Source organism: Plectropomus leopardus, chromosome 20, assembly GCF_026936395.1.
Source record: "Plectropomus leopardus strain MGB_pleo_1.0 chromosome 20, ASM2693639v1, whole genome shotgun sequence".
In the NCBI taxonomy this organism is placed as follows: domain Eukaryota; kingdom Metazoa; phylum Chordata; class Actinopteri; order Perciformes; family Serranidae; genus Plectropomus; species Plectropomus leopardus.
In genome coordinates, this window is record NC_142195.1 from 24,338,943 (window position 1) to 24,362,820 (window position 23,878).

Genomic DNA, 23,878 nt, shown 5'->3' on the forward strand with positions numbered 1-23,878 from the left:
AAAACAGCCAAAAACAACATAATAATGCATGTTGAAAAAATGAAAAAAAAGGCAAGGCTATAGTATGGAAAAAGTCAAAATATGACATGTCCCAAAAACAGCTGAAAACACCTCAAAACAGCATAAAATAGTGTGCAGAGACACGCCATAACATAGAATGGTGCAAAAACAGCCAAAAACAACATAATAATGCATGTTGAAAAAATGAGCAAAAAGGCAAGGCTATAGTATGGAAAAAAGTCAAAATATGACATGTCCCAAAAACAGCTAAAAACACCTCAAAACAGCTTAAAATAGTGTGCAGAGACACACCATAGCAAAGAATGGTGCAAAAACAGCCAAAAACAACATAATAATGCATGTTGAAAAAATGAGCAAAAAGGCAAGGCTATAGTATGGAAAAAAGTCAAAATATGACATGTCCCAAAAACAGCTGAAAACACCTCAAAACAGCATAAAATAGTGTGCAGAGACATGCCATAACATAGAACGGTGCAAAAACAGCCAAAAACAACATAATAATGCACGTTGAAAAAATGACCAAAAAGGCAAGGCTATAGTATGGAAAAAAGTCAAAATATGACATGTCCCAAAAACAGCTGAAAACACCTCAAAACAGCATAAAATAGTGTGCAGAGACACGCCATAACATAGAATGGTGCAAAAACAGCCAAAAACAACATAATAATGCATGTTGAAAAAATGACCAAAAAGGCAAGGCTATAGTATGGAAAAAAGTCAAAATATGACATGTCCCAAAAACAGCTGAAAACACCTCAAAACAGCTTAAAATAGTGTGCAGAGACACACCATAGCATAGAATGCTGCAAAATCGGCCAAAAACAACATAATAATGCACGTTGAAAAAATGAGCGAAAAGGCAAGGCTATAGTATGGAAAAAAGTCAAAATATGACATGTCCCAAAAACAGCTGAAAACACCTCAAAACAGCTTAAAATAGTGTGCAGAGACACACCATAGCATAGAATGGTGCAAAAACGGCCCAAAACAACATAATAAAGCATGTTGAAAAAATGACCAAAAGGGCAAGGCTATAGCATGGAAAAAAGTCAAAATATGACATGTCCCAAAAACAGCTGAAAACACCTCAAAACAGCATAAAATAGTGTGCAGAGACACGTCATAACATAGAATGGTGCAAAAACAGCCAAAACAACATAATAATGCATATTGAAAAATGAGCGAAAAGGCAAGGCTATAGTATGGAAAAAAGTCAAAATATGACATGTCCCAAAAACAGCTGAAAACACCTCAAAACAGCTTAAAATAGTGTGCAGAGACACACCATAGCATAGAATGGTGCAAAAACAGCCAAAAACAACATAATAATGCATGTTGAAAAAATGACCAAAAAGGCAAGGCTATAGTATGGAAAAAAGTCAAAATATGACATGTCCCAAAACAGCTGAAAACACCTCAAAACAGCATAAAATAGTGTGCAGAGACACGCCATAACATAGAATGGTGCAAAAACAGCCAAAAAACACACAATAATGCATGTTGAAAAAATGACCGAAAAGGCAAGGCTATAGTATGGAAAAAGTCAAAATATGACATGTCGCAAAAACAGCTGAAAACACCTCAAAACAGCATAAAATAGTGTGCAGAGACACGCCATAGCATAGAACGGTGCAAAAACAGCCAAAAACAACATAATAATGCAAGTGGAAAAAGGAGGGAAAAGGCAAGGCTATAGTATGGAAAAAGTCAAAATATGACATGTCCCAAAACAGCTGAAAACACCTCAAAACAGCTTAAAATAGTGTGCAGAGACACACCATAGCATAGAATGGTGCAAAACAGCCAAAAACAACATAATAATGCATGTTGAAAAATGACCAAAAAGGCAAGGCTATAGTATGGAAAAAGTCAAAATATGACATGTCCCAAAAACAGCTGAAAACACCTCAAAACAGCATAAAATAGTGTGCAGAGACACGCCCTAACAAAGAATGGTGCAAAAGAAGCCAAAAAACACATAATAATGCATGTTGAAAAAATGACCAAAAAGGCAAGGCTATAGTATGGAAAAAAAGTCAAAATATGACATGTCCCAAAAACAGCTGAAAACACCTCAAAACAGCATAAAATAGTGTGCAGAGACATGCCATAACATAGAATGGTGCAAAAACAGCCAAAAACAACATAATAATGCATGTTGAAAAAATGAGCGAAAAGGCAAGGCTATAGTATGGAAAAAAGTCAAAATATGACATGTCCCAAAAACAGCTGAAAACACCTCAAAACAGCTTTAAATAGTGTGCAGAGACACACCATAGCATAGAATGCTGCAAAAATGGCCAAAAACAACATAATAATGCATGTTGAAAAATGAGCAAAAAGGCAAGGCTATAGTATGGAAAAAAGTCAAAATATGACATGTCCCAAAAACAGCTGAAAACACCTCAAAACAGCATAAAATAGTGTGCAGAGACACGCCATAGCATAGAATGGTGCAAAAACAGCCAAAAACAACATAATAATGCATGTTGGAAAAATGACCCAAAAAGCAAGGCTATAGTAAGGCAAAAATGTTAAAATATGACATGTCCCAAAAACGGCTGAAAGTACCTCAAAACAGCATTAAATAGTGTGCAAAGACATGCCATAGCATAGAAAGCTGCACAAACAGCCAAAAACACTATAATAATGCATGTTGAAAGAACGACCCAAAAACCAAGGCTATAGTAAGGCAAAAAAGTCAAAATATGACATGTCCCAAAAACAGCTGAAAACACCTCAAAACAGCATAAAATAGTGTGCAGAGACATGCCATAACATAGAATGGTGCAAAAACAGCCAAAAACAACATAATAATGCACGTTGAAAAATGACCAAAAGGGAAGGCTATAGTATGGAAAAAAGTCAAAATATGACATGTCCCAAAAACAGCTGAAAACACCTCAAAACAGCATAAAATAGTGTGCAGAGACACGCCATAACATAGAATGGTGCAAAAACAGCCAAAAACAACATAATAATGCATATTGAAAAAATGAGCGAAAAGGCAAGGCTATAGTATGGAAAAAAGTCAAAATATGACATGTCCCAAAAACAGCTAAAAACACCTCAAAACAGCTTAAAATAGTGTGCAGAGACACGCCATAGCATAGAATGGTGCAAAAACAGCCAAAAACAACATAATAATGCATGTTGAAAAAATGACCAAAAAGGCAAGGCTATAGTATGGAAAAAAGTCAAAATATGACATGTCCCAAAACAGCTGAAAACACCTCAAAACAGCATAAAATAGTGTGCAGAGACACACCATAGCATAGAATGGTGCAAAACAGCCAAAAACAACATAATAATGCATGTTGAAAAAATGACCAAAAGGGCAAGGCTATAGCATGGAAAAAAGTCAAAATATGACATGTCCCAAAAACAGCTGAAAACACCTCAAAACAGCATAAAATAGTGTGCAGAGACACGCCATAGCATAGAACGGTGCAAAAACAGCCAAAAACAACATAATAATGCACGTTGAAAAAATGAGCGAAAAGGCAAGGCTATAGTATGGAAAAAAGTCAAAATATGACATGTCCCAAAAACAGCTGAAAACACCTCAAAACAGCATAAAATAGTGTGCAGAGACATGCCATAACATAGAACGGTGCAAAAACAGCCAAAAACAACATAATAATGCACGTTGAAAAAATGACCAAAAAGGCAAGGCTATAGTATGGAAAAAAGTCAAAATATGACATGTCCCAAAAACAGCTGAAAACACCTCAAAACAGCATAAAATAGTGTGCAGAGACACGCCATAACATAGAATGGTGCAAAAACAGCCAAAAACAACATAATAATGCATATTGAAAAAATGAGCGAAAAGGCAAGGCTATAGTATGGAAAAAAGTCAAAATATGACATGTCCCAAAAACAGCTGAAAACACCTCAAAACAGCATAAAATAGTGTGCAGAGACACGCCATAGCAAAGAATGGTGCAAAACAGCCAAAAACAACATAATAATGCATGTTGAAAAATGAGCAAAAAGGCAAGGCTATAGTATGGAAAAAGTCAAAATATGACATGTCCCAAAAACAGCTGAAAACACCTCAAAACAGCATAAAATAGTGTGCAGAGACATGCCATAACATAGAATGGTGCAAAAACAGCCGAAAACAACATAATAATGCACGTTGAAAAATGACCAAAAAGGCAAGGCTATAGTATGGAAAAAAGTCAAAATATGACATGTCCCAAAAACAGCTGAAAACACCTCAAAACAGCATAAAATAGTGTGCAGAGACACGCCATAACATAGAATGGTGCAAAAACAGCCAAAAACAACATAATAATGCATGTTGAAAAAATGAGCGAAAAGGCAAGGCTATAGTATGGAAAAAAGTCAAAATATGACATGTCCCAAAAACAGCTGAAAACACCTCAAAACAGCTTTAAATAGTGTGCAGAGACACACCATAGCATAGAATGCTGCAAAATCGGCCAAAAACAACATAATAATGCATGTTGAAAAAATGAGCGAAAAGGCAAGGCTATAGTATGGAAAAAAGTCAAAATATGACATGTCCCAAAAACAGCTGAAAACACCTCAAAACAGCTTAAAATAGTGTGCAGAGACACACCATAGCATAGAATGGTGCAAAACAGCCAAAAACAACATAATAATGCATGTTGAAAAAATGACCAAAAAGGCAAGGCTATAGTATGGAAAAAAGTCAAAATATGACATGTCCCAAAAACAGCTGAAAACACCTCAAAACAGCATAAAATAGTGTGCAAAGACACGCCATCGCATAGAATGGTGCAAAAACAGCCAAAAACAACATAATAATGCATATTGAAAAAATGAGCGAAAAGGCAAGGCTATAGTATGGAAAAAAGTCAAAATATGACATGTCCCAAAAACAGCTAAAAACACCTCAAAACAGCTTAAAATAGTGTGCAGAGACACACCATAGCATAGAATGGTGCAAAAACGGCCAAAAACAACATAATAATGCATGTTGAAAAAATGACCAAAAAGGCAAGGCTATAGTATGGAAAAAAAGTCAAAATATGACATGTCCCAAAAACAGCTGAAAACACGTCAAAACAGCATAAAATAGTGTGCAGAGACACGCCATAACATAGAATGGTGCAAAAACAGCCAAAAACAACATAATAATGCACGTTGAAAAAATGAGCGAAAAGGCAAGGCTATAGTATGGAAAAAAGTCAAAATATGACATGTCCCAAAAACAGCTGAAAACACCTCAAAACAGCATAAAATAGTGTGCAGAGACACGCCATAGCATAGAACGGTGCAAAAACAGCCAAAAACAACATAATAATGCAAGTTGAAAAAATGAGCGAAAAGGCAAGGCTATAGTATGGAAAAAAGTCAAAATATGACATGTCCCAAAAACAGCTGAAAACACCTCAAAACAGCTTAAAATAGTGTGCAGAGACACACCATAGCATAGAATGGTGCAAAAACGGCCAAAAACAACATAATAATGCATGTTGAAAAAATGACCAAAAAGGCAAGGCTATAGCATGGAAAAAAGTCAAAATATGACATGTCCCAAAAACAGCTGAAAACACCTCAAAACAGCATAAAATAGTGTACAGAGACATGCCATAACATAGAACGGTGCAAAAACAGCCAAAAACAACATAATAATGCATGTTGAAAAAATGACCAAAAAGGCAAGGCTATAGTATGGAAAAAAGTCAAAATATGACATGTCCCAAAAACAGCTGAAAACACCTCAAAACAGCATAAAATAGTGTGCAGAGACATGCCATAACATAGAACGGTGCAAAAACAGCCAAGAACAACATAATAATGCATGTTGAAAAAATGAGCAAAAAGGCAAGGCTATAGTATGGAAAAAAGTCAAAATATGACATGTCCCAAAAACAGCTGAAAACACCTCAAAACAGCTTTAAATAGTGTGCAGAGACACACCATAGCATAGAATGCTGCAAAATTGGCCAAAAACAACATAATAATGCACGTTGAAAAAATGACCAAAAAGGCAAGGCTATAGTATGGAAAAAAGTCAAAATATGACATGTCCCAAAAACAGCTGAAAACACCTCAAAACAGCATAAAATAGTGTGCAGAGACACGCCATAGCATAGAATGGTGCAAAAACAGCCAAAAACAACATAATAATGCACGTTGAAAAAATGACCAAAAAGGCAAGGCTATAGTATGGAAAAAAGTCAAAATATGACATGTCCCAAAAACAGCTGAAAACACCTCAAAACAGCATTAAATAGTGTGCAGAGACACGCCATAGCATAGAATGGTGCAAAAACAGCCAAAAACAACATAATAATGCACGTTGAAAAAATGAGCGAAAAGGCAAGGCTATAGTATGGAAAAAAGTCAAAATATGACATGTCCCAAAAACAGCTGAAAACACCTCAAAACAGCATAAAATAGTGTGCAGAGACATGCCATAACATAGAACGGTGCAAAAACAGCCAAAAACAACATAATAATGCATGTTGAAAAAATGACCAAAAAGGCAAGGCTATAGTATGGAAAAAAGTCAAAATATGACATGTCCCAAAAACAGCTGAAAACACCTCAAAACAGCATAAAATAGTGTGCAGAGACACGCCATAACATAGAATGGTGCAAAAACAGCCAAAAACAACATAATAATGCATGTTGAAAAAATGACCAAAAAGGCAAGGCTATAGTATGGAAAAAAGTCAAAATATGACATGTCCCAAAAACAGCTGAAAACACCTCAAAACAGCATAAAATAGTGTGCAGAGACACGCCATAACATAGAATGGTGCAAAAACAGCCAAAAAACACACAATAATGCATGTTGAAAAAATAACCGAAAAGGCAAGGCTATAGTATGGAAAAATGTCAAAATATGACATGTCCCAAAACAGCTGAAAACACCTCAAAACAGCTTAAAATAGTGTGCAGAGACACACCATAGCATAGAATGGTGCAAAAACGGCCAAAAACAACATAATAATGCATGTTGAAAAAATGACCAAAAAGGCAAGGCTATAGTATGGAAAAAAGTCAAAATATGACATGTCCCAAAAACAGCTGAAAACACCTCAAAACAGCATAAAATAGTGTGCAGAGACACGCCATAACATAGAATGGTGCAAAAACAGCCAAAAAACACACAATAATGCATGTTGAAAAAATGAGCGAAAAGGCAAGGCTATAGTATGGAAAAAAGTCAAAATATGACATGTCCCAAAAACAGCTGAAAACACCTCAAAACAGCATAAAATAGTGTGCAGAGACACGCCATAGCATAGAATGGTGCAAAAACAGCCAAAAACAACATAATAATGCAAGTTGAAAAATGACCAAAAAGGCAAGGCTATAGTATGGAAAAAAAGTCAAAATATGACATGTCCCAAAAACAGCTGAAAACACCTCAAAACAGCTTAAAATAGTGTGCAGAGACACACCATAGCATAGAATGGTGCAAAAACAGCCAAAAACAACATAATAATGCACGTTGAAAAAATGACCAAAAAGGCAAGGCTATAGTATGGAAAAAAGTCAAAATATGACATGTCCCAAAAACAGCTGAAAACACCTCAAAACAGCATAAAATAGTGTGCAGAGACATGCCATAACATAGAATGGTGCAAAACAGCCAAAAACAACATAATAATGCATATTGAAAAAATGAGCGAAAAGGCAAGGCTATAGTATGGAAAAAAGTCAAAATATGACATGTCCCAAAAACAGCTGAAAACACCTCAAAACAGCATAAAATAGTGTGCAGAGACATGCCATAACATAGAACGGTGCAAAACCAGCCAAAAACAACATAATAATGCACGTTGAAAAAATGAGCGAAAAGGCAAGGCTATAGTATGGAAAAAAGTCAAAATATGACATGTCCCAAAAACAGCTGAAAACACCTCAAAACAGCATAAAATAGTGTGCAGAGACATGCCATAACATAGAATGGTGCAAAAACAGCCGAAAACAACATAATAATGCACGTTGAAAAAATGACCAAAAAGGCAAGGCTATAGTATGGAAAAAAGTCAAAATATGACATGTCCCAAAAACAGCTGAAAACACCTCAAAACAGCATAAAATAGTGTGCAGAGACACGCCATAACATAGAATGGTGCAAAAACAGCCAAAAACAACATAATAATGCATGTTGAAAAAATGAGTGAAAAGGCAAGGCTATAGTATGGAAAAAAGTCAAAATATGACATGTCCCAAAAACAGCTGAAAACACCTCAAAACAGCATAAAATAGTGTGCAGAGACACACCATAGCATAGAATGCTGCAAAATCGGCCAAAAACAACATAATAATGCATGTTGAAAAAATGAGCGAAAAGGCAAGGCTATAGTATGGAAAAAAGTCAAAATATGACATGTCCCAAAAACAGCTGAAAACACCTCAAAACAGCATAAAATAGTGTGCAGAGACACGCCATAGCGTAGAATGGTGCAAAAACAGCCAAAAACAACATAATAATGCATGTTGAAAAAATGACCAAAAAGGCAAGGCTATAGTATGGAAAAAAGTCAAAATATGACATGTCCCAAAAACAGCTGAAAACACCTCAAAACAGCATAAAATAGTGTGCAGAGACACGCCATAACATAGAATGGTGCAAAAACAGCCAAAAACAACATAATAATGCATATTGAAAAAATGAGCGAAAAGGCAAGGCTATAGTATGGAAAAAAAGTCAAAATATGACATGTCCCAAAAACAGCTAAAAACACCTCAAAACAGCATAAAATAGTGTGCAGAGACACGCCATAACATAGAATGGTGCAAAAACAGCCAAAAACAACATAATAATGCATTTTGAAAAAATGACCAAAAAGGCAAGGCTATAGTATGGAAAATTTGTCAAAACCTGACTTGTCCCAAAAACAGCTCACAACACCCCAAAACAGCATAAAATCGTGTGCAGAGACACGCCATAGCATAGAATGGTGCAAAAACAGCCAAAAACAACATAATAATGCACGTTGAAAAAATGAGCAAAAAGGCAAGGCTATAGTATGGAAAAAAGTCAAAATATGACATGTCCCAAAAACAGCTGAAAACACCTCAAAACAGCTTAAAATAGTGTGCAGAGACACACCATAGCATAGAATGGTGCAAAAACAGCCAAAAACAACATAATAATGCATGTTGAAAAAATGACCAAAAAGGCAAGGCTATAGTATGGAAAAAAGTCAAAATATGACATGTCCCAAAAACAGCTGAAAACACCTCAAAACAGCATAAAATAGTGTACAGAGACATGCCATAACATAGAACGGTGCAAAAACAGCCAAAAACAACATAATAATGCATGTTGAAAAAATGACCAAAAAGGCAAGGCTATAGTATGGAAAAAAGTCAAAATATGACATGTCGCAAAAACAGCTGAAAACACCTCAAAACAGCATAAAATAGTGTGCAGAGACATGCCATAACATAGAATGGTGCAAAACAGCCAAAAACAACATAATAATGCATGTTGAAAAAATGAGCAAAAAGGCAAGGCTATAGTATGGAAAAAGTCAAAATATGACATGTCCCAAAAACAGCTGAAAACACCTCAAAACAGCTTAAAATAGTGTGCAAAGACACACCATAGCATAGAATGCTTCAAAATCGGCCAAAAACAACATAATAATGCACGTTGAAAAAATGACCAAAAAGGCAAGGCTATAGTATGGAAAAAAGTCAAAATATGACATGTCCCAAAAACAGCTGAAAACACCTCAAAACAGCATAAAATAGTGTGCAGAGACACGCCATAGCATAGAATGGTGCAAAAACAGCCAAAAACAACATAATAATGCACGTTGAAAAAATGACCAAAAAGGCAAGGCTATAGTATGGAAAAAAGTCAAAATATGACATGTCCCAAAAACAGCTGAAAACACCTCAAAACAGCATAAAATAGTGTGCAGAGACACGCCATAGCATAGAATGGTGCAAAAACGGCCAAAAACAACATAATAATGCACGTTGAAAAAATGACCAAAAGGCAAGGCTATAGTATGGAAAAAGTCAAAATATGACATGTCCCAAAAACAGCTGAAAACACCTCAAAACAGCATAAAATAGTGTGCAGAGACATGCCATAACATAGAATGGTGCAAAACAGCCAAAAACAACATAATAATGCATGTTGAAAAATGACCAAAAAGGCAAGGCTATAGTATGGAAAAAAGTCAAAATATGACATGTCCCAAAAACAGCTGAAAACACCTCAAAACAGCTTAAAATAGTGTGCAGAGACACACCATAGCATAGAATGGTGCAAAAACGGCCCAAAACAACATAATAATGCATGTTGAAAAAATGACCAAAAAGGCAAGGCTATAGTATGGAAAAAAGTCAAAATATGACATGTCCCAAAAACAGCTGAAAACACCTCAAAACAGCATAAAATAGTGTGCAAAGACACGCCATCGCATAGAATGGTGCAAAAACAGCCAAAAACAACATAATAATGCATATTGAAAAAATGAGCGAAAAGGCAAGGCTATAGTATGGAAAAAAGTCAAAATATGACATGTCCCAAAAACAGCTGAAAACACCTCAAAACAGCATAAAATAGTGTGCAGAGACACACCATAGCATAGAATGCTACAAAATCAGCCAAAAACAACATAATAATGCATGTTGAAAAATGACCAAAAAGGCAAGGCTATAGTATGGAAAAAAGTCAAAATATGACATGTCCCAAAAACAGCTGAAAACAGCACAAAACAGCATAAAATAGTGTGCAGAGACACGCCATAACATAGAATGGTGCAAAAGAAGCCAAAAAACACATAATAATGCATGTTGAAAAAATGACCAAAAAGGCAAGGCTATAGTATGGAAAAAAGTCAAAATATGACATGTCCCAAAAACAGCTGAAAACACCTCAAAACAGCATAAAATAGTGTGCAGAGACACGCCATAGCATAGAACGGTGCAAAAACAGCCAAAAACAACATAATAATGCAAGTTGAAAAAATGAGCGAAAAGGCAAGGCTATAGTATGGAAAAAAGTCAAAATATGACATGTCCCAAAAACAGCTGAAAACACCTCAAAACAGCTTAAAATAGTGTGCAGAGACACACCATAGCATAGAATGGTGCAAAAACGGCCAAAAACAACAAAATAATGCATGTTGAAAAAATGACCAAAAAGGCAAGGCTATAGCATGGAAAAAAGTCAAAATATGACATGTCCCAAAAACAGCTGAAAACACCTCAAAACAGCATAAAATAGTGTACAGAGACATGCCATAACATAGAACGGTGCAAAAACAGCCAAAAACAACATAATAATGCATGTTGAAAAAATGACCAAAAAGGCAAGGCTATAGTATGGAAAAAAGTCAAAATATGACATGTCCCAAAAACAGCTGAAAACACCTCAAAACAGCATAAAATAGTGTGCAGAGACATGCCATAACATAGAATGGTGCAAAACCAGCCAAAAACAACATAATAATGCATGTTGAAAAAATGACCAAAAAAGGCAAGGCTATAGTATGGAAAAAAGTCAAAATATGACATGTCCCAAAAACAGCTGAAAACACCTCAAAACAGCATAAAATAGTGTGCAGAGACACGCCATAACATAGAACGGTGCAAAAACAGCCAAAAACAACATAATAATGCACGTTGAAAAATGACCAAAAAAGGCAAGGCTATAGTATGGAAAAAACTAAAAATATGACATGTCCCAAAAACAGCTGAAAACACCTCAAAACAGCATAAAATAGTGTGCAGAGACATGCCATAACATAGAATGGTGCAAAACAGCCAAAACAACATAATAATGCACGTTGAAAAATGACCAAAAGGCAAGGCTATAGTATGGAAAAAAGTCAAAATATGACATGTCCCAAAAACAGCTGAAAACACCTCAAAACAGCATAAAATAGTGTGCAGAGACACGCCATAACATAGAATGGTGCAAAAACAGCCAAAAACAACATAATAATGCATGTTGAAAAAATGAGTGAAAAGGCAAGGCTATAGTATGGAAAAAAGTCAAAATATGACATGTCCCAAAAACAGCTGAAAACACCTCAAAACAGCTTTAAATAGTGTGCAGAGACACACCATAGCATAGAATGCTGCAAAATCGGCCAAAAACAACATAATAATGCACGTTGAAAAAATGACCAAAAAGGCAAGGCTATAGTATGGAAAAAAAGTCAAAATATGACATGTCCCAAAAACAGCTGAAAACACCGCAAAACAGCATAAAATAGTGTGCAGAGACACGCCATAGCATAGAATGGTGCAAAACGGCCAAAACAACATAATAATGCACGTTGAAAAATGACCAAAAGGCAAGGCTATAGTATGGAAAAAAGTCAAAATATGACATGTCCCAAAAACAGCTGAAAACACCTCAAAACAGCATAAAATAGTGTGCAGAGACATGCCATAACATAGAATGGTGCAAAACAGCCAAAAACAACATAATAATGCATGTTGAAAAATGACCAAAAAGGCAAGGCTATAGTATGGAAAAAGTCAAAAGATGACATGTCCCAAAAACAGCTGAAAACACCTCAAAACAGCATAAAATAGTGTGCAGAGACACGCCATAACATAGAATGGTGCAAAAACAGCCAAAAACAACATAATAATGCATGTTGAAAAAATGAGTGAAAAGGCAAGGCTATAGTATGGAAAAAAGTCAAAATATGACATGTCCCAAAAACAGCTGAAAACACCTCAAAACAGCATAAAATAGTGTGCAGAGACACGCCATAGCATAGAATGGTGCAAAAACGGCCAAAAACAACATAATAATGCACGTTGAAAAAATGAGCGAAAAGGCAAGGCTATAGTATGGAAAAAAGTCAAAATATGACATGTCCCAAAAACAGCTGAAAACACCTCAAAACAGCATAAAATAGTGTGCAGAGACACACCATAGAATAGAATGGTGCAAAAACAGCCAAAACAACATAATAATGCATGTTGAAAAAATGACCAAAAGGCAAGGCTATAGTATGGAAAAAAGTCAAAATATGACATGTCCCAAAAACAGCTGAAAACACCTCAAAACAGCATACAATAGTGTGCAGACACAAGACATAACAAAGAATGGAGCAAAACAGCCAAAAACAACATAATAATGCATATTGAAAAAATGAGCAAAAGGCAAGGCTATAGTATGGAAAAAAGTCAAAATATGACATGTCCCAAAAACAGCTGAAAACACCTCAAAACAGCATAAAATAGTGTGCAGAGACACGCCATAACATAGAATGGTGCAAAAACAGCCAAAAACAACATAATAATGCATGTTGAAAAAATGAGCGAAAAGGCAAGGCTATAGTATGGAAAAAAGTCAAAATATGACATGTCCCAAAAACAGCTGAAAACACCTCAAAACAGCATAAAATAGTGTGCAGAGACACGCCATAGCATAGAATGGTGCAAAAACTGCCAAAAACAACATAATAATACATGTTGAAAAAATGAGCGAAAAGGCAAGGCTATAGTATGGAAAAAAGTCAAAATATGACATGTCCCAAAAACAGCTGAAAACACCTCAAAACAGCTTAAAATAGTGTGCAGAGACACACCATAGCATAGAATGGTGCAAAACGGCCAAAAACAACATAATAATGCATGTTGAAAAATGATCAAAAAGGCAAGGCTATAGTATGGAAAAAAGTCAAAATATGACATGTCCCAAAAACAGCTGAAAACACCTCAAAACAGCATAAAATAGTGTGCAGAGACATGCCATAACATAGAATGGTGCAAAACAGCCAAAAACAACATAATAATGCATGTTGAAAAAATGACCAAAAAGGCAAGGCTATAGTATGGAAAAAAGTCAAAATATGACATGTCGCAAAAACAGCTGAAAACACCTCAAAACAGCATAAAATAGTGTGCAGAGACATGCCATAACATAGAACGGTGCAAAAACAGCCAAAAACAACATAATAATGCATGTTGAAAAATGAGCAAAAAGGCAAGGCTATAGTATGGAAAAAGTCAAAATATGACATGTCCCAAAAACAGCTGAAAACACCTCAAAACAGCTTTAAATAGTGTGCAGAGACACACCATAGCATAGAATGCTGCAAAATTGGCCAAAAACAACATAATAATGCACGTTGAAAAAATGACCAAAAAGGCAAGGCTATAGTATGGAAAAAAGTCAAAATATTACATGTCGCAAAAACAGCTGAAAACACCTAAAAACAGCATAAAATAGTGTGCAGAGACACGCCATAGCGTAAAATGGTGCAAAAACAGCCAAAAACAACATAATAATGCACGTTGAAAAATGACCAAAAGGCAAGGCTATAGTATGGAAAAAAGTCAAAATATGACATGTCCCAAAAACAGCTGAAAACACCGCAAAACAGCATAAAATAGTGTGCAGAGACACGCCATAGCATAGAATGGTGCAAAAACGGCCAAAAACAACATAATAATGCACGTTGAAAAAATGAGCGAAAAGGCAAGGCTATAGTATGGAAAAAGTCAAAATATGACATGTCCCAAAACAGCTGAAAACACCTCAAAACAGCATAAAATAGTGTGCAGAGACATGCCATAACATAGAACGGTGCAAAAACAGCCAAAAACAACATAATAATGCATGTTGAAAAAATGACCAAAAAGGCAAGGCTATAGTATGGAAAAAAGTCAAAATATGACATGTCCCAAAAACAGCTGAAAACACCTCAAAACAGCTTAAAATAGTGTGCAGAGACACACCATAGCATAGAATGGTGCAAAAACGGCCCAAAACAACATAATAATGCATGTTGAAAAAATGACCAAAAAGGCAAGGCTATAGTATGGAAAAAAGTCAAAATATGACATGTCCCAAAAACAGCTGAAAACACCTCAAAACAGCATAAAATAGTGTGCAGAGACACGCCCTAACAAAGAATGGTGCAAAACAGCCAAAAACAACATAATAATGCATATTGAAAAAATGAGCGAAAAGGCAAGGCTATAGTATGGAAAAAAGTCAAAATATGACATGTCCCAAAAACAGCTGAAAACACCTCAAAACAGCTTAAAATAGTGTGCAGAGACACACCATAGCATAGAATGGTGCAAAAACGGCCAAAAACAACATAATAATGCATGTTGAAAAATGACCAAAAAGGCAAGGCTATAGTATGGAAAAAAAGTCAAAATATGACATGTCCCAAAAACAGCTGAAAACACGTCAAAACAGCATAAAATAGTGTGCAGAGACACGCCATAACATAGAATGGTGCAAAAACAGCCAAAAACAACATAATAATGCACGTTGAAAAAATGAGCGGAAAGGCAAGGCTATAGTATGGAAAAAAGTCAAAATATGACATGTCCCAAAAACAGCTGAAAACACCTCAAAACAGCATAAAATAGTGTGCAGAGACACGCCATAGCATAGAATGGTGCAAAAACAGCCAAAAACAACAAAATAATGCAAGTTGAAAAATGAGCGAAAAGGCAAGGCTATAGTATGGAAAAAAGTCAAAATATGACATGTCCCAAAAACAGCTGAAAACACCTCAAAACAGCTTAAAATAGTGTGCAGAGACACACCATAGCATAGAATGGTGCAAAAACGGCCAAAAACAACATAATAATGCATGTTGAAAAAATGACCAAAAAGGCAAGGCTATAGTATGGAAAAAAGTCAAAATATGACATGTCCCAAAAACAGCTGAAAACACCTCAAAACAGCATAAAATAGTGTGCAGAGACACGCCATAACATAGAACGGTGCAAAAACAGCCAAAAACAACATAATAATGCACGTTGAAAAAATGACCAAAAAGGCAAGGCTATAGCATGGAAAAAAGTCAAAATATGACATGTCCCAAAAACAGCTGAAAACACCTCAAAACAGCATAAAATAGTGTACAGAGACATGCCATAACATAGAACGGTGCAAAAACAGCCAAAAACAACATAATAATGCATGTTGAAAAAATGAGCGAAAAGGCAAGGCTATAGTATGGAAAAAAGTCAAAATATGACATGTCCCAAAAACAGCTGAAAACACCTCAAAACAGCATAAAATAGTGTGCAGAGACACGCCATAACATAGAATGGTGCAAAAACAGCCAAAAACAACATAATAATGCACGTTGAAAAAATGAGCGAAAAGGCAAGGCTATAGTATGGAAAAAAGTCAAAATATGACATGTCCCAAAAACAGCTGAAAACACCTCAAAACAGCATAAAATAGTGTGCAGAGACATGCCATAACATAGAACGGTGCAAAAACAGCCGAAAACAACATAATAATGCACGTTGAAAAAATGACCAAAAAGGCAAGGCTATAGTATGGAAAAAAGTCAAAATATGACATGTCCCAAAAACAGCTGAAAACACCTCAAAACAGCTTAAAATAGTGTGCAGAGACACGCCATAACATAGAATGGTGCAAAAACAGCCAAAAACAACATAATAATGCATGTTGAAAAAATGAGTGAAAAGGCAAGGCTATAGTATGGAAAAAAGTCAAAATATGACATGTCCCAAAAACAGCTGAAAACACCTCAAAACAGCTTTAAATAGTGTGCAGAGACACACCATAGCATAGAATGCTGCAAAATCGGCCAAAAACAACATAATAATGCACGTTGAAAAAATGACCAAAAAGGCAAGGCTATAGTATGGAAAAAAGTCAAAATATGACATGTCCCAAAAACAGCTGAAAACACCTCAAAACAGCATAAAATAGTGTGCAGAGACACGCCATAGCATAGAATGGTGCAAAAACGGCCAAAAACAACATAATAATGCACGTTGAAAAAATGAGCGAAAAGGCAAGGCTATAGTATGGAAAAAAGTCAAAATATGACATGTCGCAAAAACAGCTGAAAACACCTCAAAACAGCATAAAATAGTGTGCAGAGACATGCCATAACATAGAATGGTGCAAAACAGCCAAAAACAACATAATAATGCATGTTGAAAAATGACCAAAAGGCAAGGCTATAGTATGGAAAAAAGTCAAAATATGACATGTCCCAAAAACAGCTGAAAACACCGCAAAACAGCATAAAATAGTGTGCAGAGACACGCCATAGCATAGAATGGTGCAAAAACAGCCAAAAACAACATAATAATGCACGTTGAAAAAATGACCAAAAAGGCAAGGCTATAGTGTGGAAAAAAGTCAAAATATGACATGTCCCAAAAACAGCTGAAAACACCTCAAAACAGCATTAAATAGTGTGCAGAGACACGCCATAGCATAGAATGGTGCAAAAACGGCCAAAAACAACATAATAATGCACGTTGAAAAAATGAGCGAAAAGGCAAGGCTATAGTATGGAAAAAAGTCAAAATATGACATGTCGCAAAAACAGCTGAAAACACCTCAAAACAGCATAAAATAGTGTGCAGAGACATGCCATAACATAGAACGGTGCAAAAACAGCCAAAAACAACATAATAATGCATGTTGAAAAAATGACCAAAAAGGCAAGGCTATAGTATGGAAAAAAGTCAAAATATGACATGTCCCAAAAACAGCTGAAAACACCTCAAAACAGCTTAAAATAGTGTGCAGAGACACACCATAGCATAGAATGGTGCAAAAACGGCCAAAAACAACATAATAATGCACGTTGAAAAAATGACCAAAAAGGCAAGGCTATAGTATGGAAAAAAGTCAAAATATGACATGTCCCAAAAACAGCTGAAAACACCTCAAAACAGCATAAAATAGTGTACAGAGACATGCCATAGCATAGAACGGTGCAAAACCAGCCAAAAACAACATAATAATGCATGTTGAAAAAATGAGCGAAAAGGCAAGGCTATAGTATGGAAAAAAGTCAAAATATGACATGTCCCAAAAACAGCTGAAAACACCTCAAAACAGCATAAAATAGTGTGCAGAGACACACCATAGCATAGAATGGTGCAAAAACGGCCAAAAACAACATAATAATGCATGTTGAAAAAATGACCAAAAAGGCAAGGCTATAGTATGGAAAAAAGTCAAAATATGACATGTCCCAAAAAAAGCTGAAAACACCTCAAAACAGTATAAAATAGTGTGCAGAGACACGCCATAGTGTTGAATGGTGCAAAAACAGCCAAAAACAACATAATAATGCATGTTGAAAAAATGAGCGAAAAGGCAAGGCTATAGTATGGAAAAAAGTCAAAATATGACATGTCCCAAAAACAGCTGAAAACACCTCAAAACAGCATAAAATAGTGTGCAGAGACACGCCATAGCATAGAATGGTGCAAAAACAGCCAAAAACAACATAATAATGCACGTTGAAAAATGACCAAAAAGGCAAGGCTATAGTATGGAAAAAAGTCAAAATATGACATGTCCCAAAAACAGCTGAAAACACCTCAAAACAGCATAAAATAGTGTGCAGAGACACGCCATAACATAGAATGGTGTAAAAACGGCCAAAAACAACATAATAATGCACGTTGAAAAAATGACCGAAAAGGCAAGGCTATAGTATGGAAAAAAGTCAAAATATGACATGTCCCAAAAACAGCTGAAAACACCTCAAAACAGCATAAAATAGTGTGCAGAGACATGCCATAACATAGAACGGTGCAAAAACAGCCAAAAACAACATAATAATGCATGTTGAAAAAATGACCAAAAAGGCAAGGCTATAGTATGGAAAAAAGTCAAAATATGACATGTCCCAAAAACAGCTGACAACACCTCAAAACAGCATAAAATAGTGTGCAGAGACACGCCATAACATAGAATGGTGCAAAAACAGCCAAAAACAACATAATAATGCACGTTGAAAAAATGAGCGAAAAGGCAAGGCTATAGTATGGAAAAAAGTCAAAATATGACATGTCCCAAAAACAGCTGAAAACACCTCAAAACAGCATAAAATAGTGTGCAGAGACACATGCCATAACATAGAATGGTGCAAAAACAGCCAAAAACAACATAATAATGCACGTTGAAAAAATGACCAAAAAGGCAAGGCTATAGTATGGAAAAAAGTCAAAATATGACATGTCCCAAAAACAGCTGAAAACACCTCAAAACAGCATAAAATAGTGTGCAGAGACACGCCATAACATAGAATGGTGCAAAACCAGCCAAAAACAACATAATAATGCATGTTGAAAAAATGAGTGAAAAGGCAAGGCTATAGTATGGAAAAAAGTCAAAATATGACATGTCCCAAAAACAGCTGAAAACACCTCAAAACAGCTTTAAATAGTGTGCAGAGACACACCATAGCATAGAATGCTGCAAAATCGGCCAAAAACAACATAATAATGCACGTTGAAAAATGACCAAAAGGCAAGGCTATAGTATGGAAAAAAGTCAAAATATGACATGTCGAAAACAGCTGAAAACACCTCAAAACAGCATAAAATAGTGTGCAGAGACATGCCATAACATAGAATGGTGCAAAACAGCCAAAAACAACATAATAATGCATGTTGAAAAAATGACGAAAAAGGCAAGACTATAGTATGGAAAAAAGTCAAAATATGACATGTCCCAAAAACAGCTGAAAACACCTCACAACAGCATAAAGTAGCGTGCTGAGACACGCCATAGCATAGAATGGTGCAAAAACAGCCAAAAACAACATAATAATGCACGTTGAAAAAATGACCAAAAAGGCAAGGCTATAGTATGGAAAAAAGTCAAAATATGACATGTCCCAAAAACAGCTGAAAACACCTCAAAACAGCATTAAATAGTGTGCAGAGACACGCCATAGCATAGAATGGTGCAAAAACGGCCAAAAACAACATAATAATGCACGTTGAAAAAATGAACGAAAAGGGAAGGCTATAGTATGGAAAAAAGTCAAAATATGACATGTCGCAAAAACAGCTGAAAACACCTCAAAACAGCATAAAATAGTGTGCAGAGACATGCCATAACATAGAACGGTGCAAAACAGCCAAGAACAACATAATAATGCATGTTGAAAAAATGACCAAAAAGGCAAGGCTATAGTATGGAAAAAGTCAAAATATGACATGTCCCAAAAACAGCTGAAAACACCTCAAAACAGCTTAAAATAGTGTGCAGAGACACGCCATAACATAGAATGGTGCAAAACAGCCAAAAACAACATAATAATGCACATTGAAAAAAGACCAAAAAGGCAAGGCTATAGCATGGAAAAAAGTCAAAATATGACATGTCCCAAAAACAGCTGAAAACACCTCAAAACAGCATAAAATAGTGTGCAGAGACACGCCATAACATAGAACGGTACAAAAACAGCCAAAAACAACATAATAATGCATGTTGAAAAAATGACCAAAAAGGCAAGGCTATAGTATGGAAAAAAGTCAAAATATGACATGTCGCAAAAACAGCTGAAAACACCTCAAAACAGCATAAAATAGTGTGCAGAGACACGCCATAACATAGAATGGTGTAAAACCAGCCAAAAACAACATAATAATGCACGTTGAAAAAATGAGTGAAAAGGCAAGGCTATAGTATGGAAAAAAGTCAAAATATGACATGTCCCAAAAACAGCTGAAAACACCTCAAAACAGCATAAAATAGTGTGCAGAGACACGCCATAGCATAGAATTGTGCAAAACAGCAAAAAATACCATAAGCATGCATGTTAAAAAAGTGAACAAAAGGGCAATGCCAAAGTATGGAAAAAAGTCAAAATATGACATGTCCCAAAAACAGCTGAAAACACCCCAAAACAGCATAAAATAGTGTGCAGAGACACGCCATAGCGTAGAATGTTGCAAAAGAAGCCAAAAACAACATAATAATGCATATTGAAAAAATGAGCAAAAAGGCAAGGCTATAGTATGGAAAAAAATCAAAATATGACATGTCCCAAAAACAGCTGAAAACACCTAAAACAGCATAAAATAGTGTGCAGAGACACGCCATAACGCAGAATGGTGCAAAAACAACCAAAAAACACATAATAATGCATGTTGAAAAAATGACCAAAAAGGCAAGGCTATAGTATGGAAAAAAGTCAAAATATGACATGTCCCAAAAAAAGCTGAAAACACCTCAAAACAGTATAAAATAGTGTGCAGAGACACGCCATAGTGTTGAATGGTGCAAAAACAGCCAAAAACAACATAATAATGCACGTTGAAAAAATGAGCGAAAAGGCAAGGCTATAGTATGGAAAAAAGTCAAAATATGACATGTCCCAAAAACAGCTGAAAACACCTCAAAACAGCATAAAATAGTGTGCAGAGACACGCCATAGCATAGAATGGTGCAAAAACAGCCAAAAACAACATAATAATGCACGTTGAAAAAATGACCAAAAAGGCAAGGCTATAGTGTGGAAAAAAGTCAAAATATGACATGTCCCAAAAACAGCTGAAAACACCTCAAAACAGCTTAAAATAGTGTGCAGAGACACGCCATAACATAGAACGGTACAAAAACAGCCAAAAACAACATAATAATGCACGTTGAAAAAATGACCAAAAAGGCAAGGCTATAGTATTAACTAAATGTCAAAATATGGAATGTCAAAAAAAAGTGCCGAAAACCACCTTAAATAGCATGCCCAGACATGTCATAGTGAAGTATGTTGCGAAAACTTCCAAAAACATCACAGTAAAGCATGATCTAAAATGACCCCAAAACTTCACAGCATAATATGTCTTCAAACATGTTCTAAAAATGTCCTAGTATGTATCATATTATATATTCAGGGACACAAAGCGGGTGTGCCTTTTTACACTCCTGTTAATTTTTTATTTCCTTTTCTTCCAGTCAATTTAGAATCTGCCCTCCTCCTTTTCTGCAGTGATGACTAATGGAGAACACCTGTGTTTTATCAAGGATAGAGGCCTACAGCATGACGAAACGACAATGTCAAGGCCTTTGAGCCGGGTTGGCAGCAAGGTCAATTGTGTGTTGGACTGACAACTGCAACAATGGAGACAGTGTTAAGATGAAGATATAGTATGTCAACAAAAATGAACTAAAATGGCACATAAACATAAGAGTACAGTATGTCATCCAAAATGGCCTAAAAACATCATTGTATAGTATGACGTTAAAAATGACCGAGGGTGCACTTGATTAAAAAAATAAAACACAAAATGGGAGCAACTTTCTTCGACTCATGCTGCACATAATCGTTTTATCTCGATCGCCTTTTTTGAAAATTGAGGGAAGCCAAAATCGTAATCCAAATTAAAATCCGATTAATCGCCCAGCTCTAGTACGTCATCAAAAACAACCCCAAAACGTCATAGAATGGCATCCATCCATCCATCCATCCATTATTTTCCGCTTATCCGGGGTTGGGTCGCGAGGGCAGCAGCCTAAGCAGGGAAGCCCAGACTTCCCTCTCCCCGGCCACTTCGTCCAGCTCTTCCTGGGGCGTTCCCAAGCCAGCTGAGAGACATAGTCTTTCCAGCATGTCCTGGGGCTTCCGCGAGGTCTCCTACCGATGGGACGTGCCCTGAACACCTAACCGGGGAGACGATGCCCGAGCCACCTCATCTGGCTCTTCTCAACGTGGAGGAGCAGCGGCTCTACTCCGAGCTCCTCCCGGGTGACCGAGCTTCTCACCCTATCTCTAAGGGAGAGCCCAGCCACCCTATGGAGGAAGCTCATTTCGGCTGCTTGTTCTTGTTCTTTTGGTCACTAGCTCGTGACCATAGGTGAGGGTAGGAACGAAGATCGACCTGTAAATCAAGAGCTTTGCCTTTCGGCTCAGCTCCCTCTTCACCACGACAGATCCACCTGTCGATCTCCCGTTCAATTCTTTCCCCCACTCGTGAACAAGACCCCGAGGTACTTAAATTCTTCCACTTGGGGCAGGATCTCCTTCCCAATCTGGAGAGGGCACTCCACCCTTTTCCGGCTGAGAAACATGGCCTCGGATTTGGAGGAGCTGATTCTCATCCCGGCCGCTTCACACTTGGCTGCGAACCGATAGAGCTGAAGGTCACGGCCTGATGAAACCGACAGGACCACATCACCTGCGAAAGGCAGCGACCCAATCCTGAGGTCACCGAAAATGACCCAAAATGGCACCAAAACGTCATAGTATAGTATGTCGTCAAAAATTACCCCAAAACATCACAGTATAGTATGTTGTCAAAAATGACCCAAAATGGCCCAATAAAGAATTGCATGAAAAAGTCATAGTGTAGTATGTCATCCAAAATAGCATAAAAAAAGTAGGTATGTCGTAGCCGGACATCAGATGGGTCCTACATCACTTGCCTGGTGAGTGTAAAGGTTACTTACAGGAGTGGTGGTGGGCAGACTGGCATGCACTGCACTGTTGCAGGAGGAGCTGCAGCCTCAAAGTATCTGCTCCTCGCAGCTCTGTCCGGGGACTCAGCTGGGCGGCGCCGTGTCTTTGTGAGGGGGTCTGAGACTCTGCGACCGTCTGTAAATCACAGGGCAGGTCAGGAGCTCCATTAACACTTCACATAAAAAAATATATTTTCATTTACAGCAGCCTGAACTGATTAGGTTCCTGAGTGACTGTACAGAAGTTTGTGCTGATGAAGTGAACAACCAACCCAGGTTATGAAAAGCTATGGATAAGTTCATCAACATGGTTCCTGCAGTTTAATGCAAAGTGGATTTAATACTTTTTAAGACTTTTTATTGCCACTCAGAATTAAGTTTAAGACCAATTTTCTAATAAGCAAAACTGAAGAAGGCCAATTTTACTTGAACAAAATGTTTATTATAACATAAAACATGACATTTATTTTGTTCATTGAAAAAGTTAGATTATTTAGCTTAAATGTGAAAAAAATTCAGCTATCATAAAGGTATATATACGGTTTACCAACAGAGGTGGGAAATATTAAACTGGCATTTATGGCCAGTTTTCTGGGCGCTTCTTAATTTGCAAGTGAGATTCCAATGCTTGGACTCCAATCATGACCAGTTAAAGAGAAGGAATTAATTAAATTATTTAACAAAATT

At 36.5% G+C, this 23,878-nt stretch overlaps 1 protein-coding gene across 5 annotated transcripts in view; it reads right to left on the reverse strand.

Moving 5' to 3' along the window:
* The window catches only part of akna (AT-hook transcription factor), a 68,538-nt gene that overhangs the window by 23,981 nt on the left and 20,679 nt on the right, over positions 1-23,878 (reverse strand). For all 5 annotated transcript variants that reach the window (XM_088071139.1, XM_088071138.1, XM_088071141.1 and 2 more), the window contains one exon: positions 23,183-23,327. In XM_088071139.1, the coding sequence (XP_087927265.1) occupies positions 23,183-23,327 (145 nt within the window). The remainder of the gene's footprint in view (positions 1-23,182; positions 23,328-23,878) is intronic.